Below are 7,500 nucleotides of genomic sequence, written 5' to 3' on the forward strand. Positions count from 1 at the left end.
CCTATCTCTGTCACGATTTCTTTCACCCTTCTTGCCACGAACTTCTAAAGATTTCTCTGTCCATGGGGCAGACAACACAACGAAGTTTAGTATGGATATTATGTTACGCGCACTTAAACACGTATCATATTATTTCTTATACCGCCCCCAGTACATGAATCTTGGACATTCAATGTACACTGGAGCGGGCTTCTTCCAGAACACGAATACACGGGACACAGCAAAAAACTAGGCTCAATTTTTTTTTTCAAACGTGCTAAAATGGACGCCATTCGTGCTTTCGTCCTCTTTCTTTTTAATACTCAGATGTCTTCATAAATACTTTAACAAAATGTCTTCAATCACCGATATGTGTGACGGGACATTAAACAAACAAAAAAAAAATCTTTCTTTTTCTTCTTCTTCTTTCTAGTTTACATATTTCTATAGATAACGCTTTAGAAAATTGGGGAAAAAAATTTCTTTAAATGAAACTACCCCCCACACCCAACGCCCACCCCACCCTCCTCGCCCATACACCTCTCCAGAAAAGGGAAAGGGAAGGGGTTGTTGGGTGGCGAGGTTCTGTTGAAAGAGACAGTGAAGAATGGAATGAAAAGTGAGTGCTCTTGCACCAGTCCTTATTTTGGTTAACCCTATTGAGCTGGTATTATTTATTGTGGCCACATAGTTATTTGCATGGAAATGCGGCTAGTTTATTTCGCTAGGGTTTTTTTTTTTCGGGCCGAGCTGTTGGAGAAAGTGTGTGTATTAGAGCTGTAGGGTGTCTTTCCCTACCCAGTCCTCGTTCTGTCGACAAGTCGAAACGTTGCCGTGAGAGGGTAGGTGCAGGACTTTGTATGTCGTTCGTTTTGTTCCGAAGCGTTACGCTCAAACCTCTGAGACTGTCAATCTGTCTGTCTGTCTCTGTCTGTCTGCTTCTCTCTCTCTCTCTCTATGTGTCTGCCTTTCTCTCTCTCTCTCTCTCTCTCTCTCTCTCTCTCTCTCTTTCTCTGTCTTTCTCTCTCTCTCTCACTCTCTCACTCATTCTGTCTGTCTGTCTGTCTGTCTGTCTCTCTCTCTCTCTCTCTCTCTCTCTCTCTCTCTCTCTCTTCTTCTTCTTCTTCTTCTTCTTCTTCTTCTTCTTCTTCTTCTTCTTCTTGTCTTTTTATGATTTTGTCTTTAACATTTACATTTATTGTTGTCTTTCTTCATACCTTTTCTTTCGACGTTTTTTTCCCTTTCGAGCGTTAGATGAAAACAAAGCAATTTCCTTACTCTGTTACCCTCAGAAGTAAAACAAAATCATCCTTTCATTCAAATTTCGTTCTCTCTCTCTCTCTCTCTCTCTCTCTCTCTCTCTCTCTCTCTCTCTCTCTCTCTCTCTCTCTCTCTCTGTCTCTCTGTTTTTCGCTCGAGATTGATCACACAGCACACTCTGATTTTATCATCAATTTATTTGCAGCTTCCGCTAATTGACATCCATAACATGGACGACGACAAGGGTTTACTTTATGTCATATTTTTACAGGTGCTAATTTCAACGCAGCCTCAATTTCAGTTTCAAGGAAGTGTCAAAGCGTGCGGAACGATCCATATGCGCTACGCCACATCTGCTGTTAAAAAAGAGCAGATGCCTGATTTTCGCATGAACCCAACTTTTGGTCTTTAGAGCCAACCCTAGTTTTGTGTAAAAGATTAACATACACTTATTTTTCAATTTGTGTGTGTGTGTGTGTGTGTGTGTGTGTGTGTGTGTGTGTGTGTGTGTGTGTGTGTGTGTGTGTGTGTGTGTGTGTGATTTCATAAAAAATCTACTAAATGACACCAGTTACCTAGATAATGACAAGATATATCAAAAGAATTTCCGTCCTAATCCCACATGACTAATTTCCATATCGGTGGAAGTCCTGAGAGTCAGCCATAATCAAAGGCTTTCGGTACCTGTTTCACGATAAGTGAGCCAGTTGCCGGCGTCAAAGAAGCCAGAAGATAGACACTGATTCACTGATTAACTGTTGATAATCGTGCAGGATAGACACTTTAGTTCTTCGGACCAGGCGGAGGAGGTGTGTGTGGGGGTGGGGGGGGGGGGGGTTGGGAGGGGGGATATGTTTTCTTCCCGGTTTGTTTCTATATACTTTTTTTTCCCAAAAAATGATTGCGCTGAAAGTTGTACACGGATTTTTCCAGACAATTTGTGAAAGAACGTTTGGCAAAGCGCCGAGGACCAATAGTTGAGATCATGGTGGTGAGCTGGCTCGGTATAGGAACCACGGAAAATAAATCTTTCTTTTTTTTAAGAATTTTTCGCATTTTAGCCTGGTAGCCCTTTTTTAAGGAACGAAGTTTTCACCATCGGGAAACAGGAACAAAATCAATATACAGCATAATGAGTTAGCTGGCCTGCAACGACCGAGGCAGGCAGTGTTGGGAATGAACTTCGGTTGTAACTGAACATGGGAATGAAAGGACGAGCTGTAGAGAAGGATATACAAAATGCAGAGGTGGAAATACATACAGACGCACGCACGCACGCATGTACGTACGTACGCACGCAGGCACTCACACACACACACACACACACACACACACACACACACACACACACACACACACACACACACACACACACACACACACACACACACACACACACACACACACACACACACACACACACACACACACACACACACACACACACACACACACACACACATACCTCCCCTGTGGAGCGAAAACGAGGGCTGGAACAATATCCAACAGTCTGTGCATGCTCTGTCCATCGTTCATTATTCATTGCTTCGTGATCACAAGTGAGTGTCATGGCGACTCGGGCAACTCCCAGCCGCTGTAGTAAGAAGGCAAGAATATTTACACACTTATCCACAAAACTATGCTCATCCACACACAAGTATATATATCTACACTTATCAACAAAAAGTATGCATATATATATATATATATATATATATATATATATATATATAAAACATTAAAAGGTTTCAGCCCTTAAGACCTATGGCGTAGGTTACACCTGGTGATAACTTATTCAGTCAGATGGAGTTTGTAAAGGTGGGTCTTAAGCCCAATCTTAAAGGCTGACAATGTGGGAGCCTTTCTAAGTGTCTGGGAGAGTGCGTTATGTGTTGAAGACCAACAAATGAAAAAGAACGACTGCCATATTTCTCTAGGTGGAATCGGGGAATGGCGAGGTGACCAACATTTTGAAGACCGCAATGATCTGGATGGCACATACAGGGTCAAGAGATCAGAAATGTATGCAGGGGACTGACCAAATCAGTGAATCAGTTCCGCGCCCTTCCATGACATTATATTATACCAGAAAACAGCTGAGGTTTGCGCTTCATAGTCCACCACGATTTAAACACGTTATCAGGCACGTTTTGAAACGACTTCACTCACAGTCGAAGTCGTATTTATTCACGACATATTCAGTTACGCTTTAAAACTGTACTCTATCACGATTTAAAACTTCCTCCGTCTTGATTTAGGAAGTAATTTGTCACGAATTAAAACTTGTTCATTCACAATATTTGGGATGTATTCAATTACGATTTTAGCTTTTTGATTTGACGTACTCCGTTACGATTTCAGACAAAATTAGTGATTATTTTATATTAAAAAATAATAATAATAATAATAATAAAATAATAATAATAAAAAAAATTAATGCCACGATTTAAAAGTATTCCTACAATATTTGAAACGTATTCAGTCATGATTTGAGACGTATTCTATCATCATTTTAGACGTATATTCTTTTCTTTCTTTCTTTCTTTTTTTATTAAAGAAAGGAATATCCTAAATTCTGGGTGAGGCTAAACAGTGAAGATCAGTGACAGTGACAGGTTAGGCGTTAGACTTCTGATCCAGTGTTCACTACTGACCAGGGTTCGAGGCCCCCGCCTCGTCATGGGGTTGTGTCCTTGGGAAAGGCACTTTACCCCAGGTTTTTTTCCTCATCCCGCCAAAGTGTGAACTCCTGGGACAGGTAAAAACAGCGGAAGGAGTGGAAGGGGAGGACTGGGCCCCGTCTTCCTATGCCGAGCCATAGACACAGTGGATATGAGCCCACTAACTACCCCCCATAAAAAGAGTTGGAACCTTTAACCTTAACCTATTTAAAAGAAAATTCTTTGAAGGAGTTTTCGTTTTGCAGAAATGTCAGACATGACATGGCGTTTAACCGGTTCTTTTTTTTTTTTTTCTTTTGGTGAAGGGAGGAGGAGGGAAGGCGGGGTGGGGGTGGGGTGAGGGTGGGGGTGGGGTCATAATTAGAAAAGGTGCGAAAATACAAGCCTACATCTACATCATGAACACGGACATACTGTCAGCGCAACCTGTCATGTTCTTCTTATGGATGTCCAGTGGATCCTGTGTGTTGGCTCCCATGTTGTTTTTACGCTGAACCCCGAGATGACTGGGACTACACTCTCGAATACTCACATACACTCGCACATATACAACCCACCTTGTGTGTGTGTGGGGGGGGGGGGTTGTTTGTTTTTTTTTCAGAATAGGGGCATTGACAAAACTTGGATGGGAATCCAGCTCAAGTCGAAAGCTTTGATAAAGTTGTAAACCGCATTTTGTTAACTTCGTTTCGTTTTTTCTACTTCTAAATAACCACACTTGCTACAGCCTCACTACTGAGGCCGAGTTAGTGACAAAGCTTTGTGCATTGTTTCAGAACTGATAAAACATTGAAAGGAGAAGAGCTGGAACTGTTGTTTCAGACCAGCAGGACTCTTACTGGCGTCAGTCAGTGCTGACATCATGCCGAAGAAAAGGAGGGAGGTGAGTTCGTCTCTTTGTTCGTGTGTGTGTGTGTGTGTGTGTGTGTGTGTGTGTGTGTGTGTGTGTGTGTGCGTGCGCGCGCGTATGCATCCTTGCACAGAGATGATATGACAGTGTCACTGTCATTGGAACGTCACACAGAAGAACTGTTTGCCAGATTTCCTTCAGGTGTATCTGTTGTGTGTCAAAGCCTGGCATGGGTCTGTCTAAAATGGTTTCCTGTCCATTCTGCTATGATGTCAGTCCATCATTGTTTTTGTTGGGTTTTTTTCTCTGTCTTCCTTTCTGTCTCCCCCTACCCCATCACCCTCAAGAGTTCTTTGGGGGATTGTTTTAGCAAGGCCACTGGGTCCTGTTACATGGCCATACCCATGTGAATTTCCTTTTCTTAGCTGATGTCAGCAGATCTTCATAGTTATTGTCCATAGTGCTGATTGATCGTTTGGCGCACGTGTTCAGTGGTGATGTGTTTAGAGTGTCTGGTGTTTAGTATCTTAGGATAATACCTGATTTTCCGTAGCATGAATTCTTCTTTCCGAATCCGCCACTAGGGTCCGTGTCCCGCATGCACGCAGAAAGATGGAGGAATACACCAGTGCATGCAAGAGTCTACTCCTGTGCTTCACGGAGATGCTGCGGTCCTTCCAGACAGGTTTCAGTCTGGGCAGTGATGGTGTTGTCTTTGCTACCCCTTGAGAGGATTTCTGATTTAAATCCTTCATTGCTGAATCATGTGTGTGTGTGTGTGTGTGTGTGTGTGTGTGTGTGTGTGTGTGTGTGTGTCTGTGTCTGTGTGTGTGTGTGTCTGTGTGTGTGTGTGTGTATGTGTGTGTGTGTGGATATGTGAGGATGTTTGTGTGTATAATACGTTTTGTATTGTTTGCTTTGCTTTTTCTCAGAGGCACGACTTCGACGTCAACAACGGCTTTGACAGTGACAATGCCCGCACCCAGTCTTCTGGCTCCTACCAAACACACCCCGAGTACTACCACTACTACTACCCTGACGCTGGCGCCCACGTCCCCACCCCCACCCGTGCCCAGCTAGCGGCGTACGATAACCATGCCTACAGCAACCCTGGCTACGCTATGTCACAATCATACATGTCCTTGTATGACGATGGCAACAAGATGCCATTCTGTGAGTTGGACGATATGACGCGAATCGTCATCGTCATCATCTGCTTCTTCTTGTTCCTCCTCCTCCTCCTCCTTCTTCTTCTTCTTCTTCTTCTTCTTCTTCTTCTTCTTCTTCTTCTCTTCTCCTCCTCTTCCTCATCTCCTTCCTTTCTTCCCTTAACTCTGTGAAGGGTTATTAGGGTGCTGCGTAGAAGAACTGTTCACCATTTGCCTCCATCTGCTTCTTATTGTTCCTCCTACTCCTCCTCCTTCTCCTTCTTCTTCTTCCTCTTTTTCTCCTCCTCCTCTTCCTTATCTCCTTCCTTTCCTCCCTTAACTCTGTGAAGGGTTATTAGGGCGCTGCATAGAAGAACTGTTCACCATTTGCCTCCATCTGCTTCTTATTGTTCCTCCTCCTCCTCCTCCTTCTCCTTCTTCTTCTTCTTCTTCTTCTCCTCCTCCTCCTCCTCCTCCTCCTCTTCCTCATCTCCTTCCTTTCCTCCCTTAACTCTGTGAAGGGTTATTAGGGCGCTGTACAGAAGAACTGTTCACCATTTGCCTCCAGTTGTGTGCCGAAATCTCAGTTTCTGTAAATGGTTTTCCGGTCCATTTTGCAATGCTGTCAGTCCATCGTTATTGTTTTGGGTTGTTGTTTTTTTCTGCCTTCCCCTCCTCTTCACCCTAAACATTATCTCGGAGGACTGCTTTAGCAAGGCCATTGGATCTGATTACGTGGGCAGGCCACGTAAATTTCTCAGGTTTTGGCTTTTTGTTGTTTTTTGGTTTATTTTTTGTTTTTTTATGTCAGCAGATCGCATAATTTAATTATAGTAAGCCTATGCTTGAGGTTCCACAGATGATTCAAGGGAGGTCACAAAACGAATGGTCAGCTCAGCTCAGCTGTTACAACCCAAGAATTGCCAAGCAAACGAGCACTGATGCAGGGAAAAAATTATGCGTGTAGTAGCTTTAACTCGGATCTCCGAACAGATGATATGCTTGTGTGTGTATGTGTGAATCTTTTTCATGTCTATCGACAGCTGTTGTATATTTTTTAACTTGGTTAATCTCTTTTCATGGTATGCATGATCATATCATGTTTATGTAAATAACGAGCCTGTTAGAATTTGATCTGATCGACCATTGGTTGACCAAATTAAGTTGGGTTTTTTTAAATGACAGCAGAAAAAAATGGTGCAAGAGGGTTTCTAAACGTATCTGCCTACGGCCTCATGAAACAGATGCCGATTTCTGGCAGAGGGAGGACAAGGCAATGGCAGAAGTAGCAGAAAAGAGTTCCAGTTGGATCTGGCCGAGGAGGAATGAAAGTAAACTTCATAAGGATTCAATTTCCCTACTCAAACTAGGCGTACGATAGCTCAGTGGTTAAAACGTCTGGCAGAAAGGTGACGAAGTCCTGAAGCGGCGACCACCCTGGAGGCGCTGGTTCGTACCTCCTGAGGACCAGGTTGAACAAAAAGGAGGCAATGCAAGGGCATCCAGGAGTCATGACCTGGGTGCGGTCCGGCCACCCTTAGAGTGTAAGGAGTTAAGGATCGAAACACTTGACTTGAGGAAG

The 7,500-nt window shown here is 43.4% G+C and overlaps 1 protein-coding gene across 4 annotated transcripts in view; it reads left to right on the top strand.

Annotated features, from left to right (window-relative positions):
- LOC143300741 (uncharacterized) overlaps positions 1-7,500 on the top strand; it is a 105,167-nt gene that overhangs the window by 10,153 nt on the left and 87,514 nt on the right. For 3 of the 4 annotated variants that reach the window (XM_076614638.1, XM_076614666.1, XM_076614657.1), the window contains exons 2-3: positions 4,697-4,803; positions 5,703-5,943. In XM_076614638.1, coding sequence (XP_076470753.1) covers positions 4,783-4,803; positions 5,703-5,943 — 262 coding nt within the window. In that variant the 5' untranslated portion in view covers positions 4,697-4,782. Of the gene's footprint in view, positions 1-802; positions 822-4,696; positions 4,804-5,702; positions 5,944-7,500 lie in introns of those variants that run through there. The other variant, XM_076614648.1, reaches the window with a different exon arrangement.

This window comes from Babylonia areolata, chromosome 2 (genome assembly GCF_041734735.1).
Source record: "Babylonia areolata isolate BAREFJ2019XMU chromosome 2, ASM4173473v1, whole genome shotgun sequence".
NCBI lineage: Eukaryota > Metazoa > Mollusca > Gastropoda > Neogastropoda > Buccinidae > Babylonia > Babylonia areolata.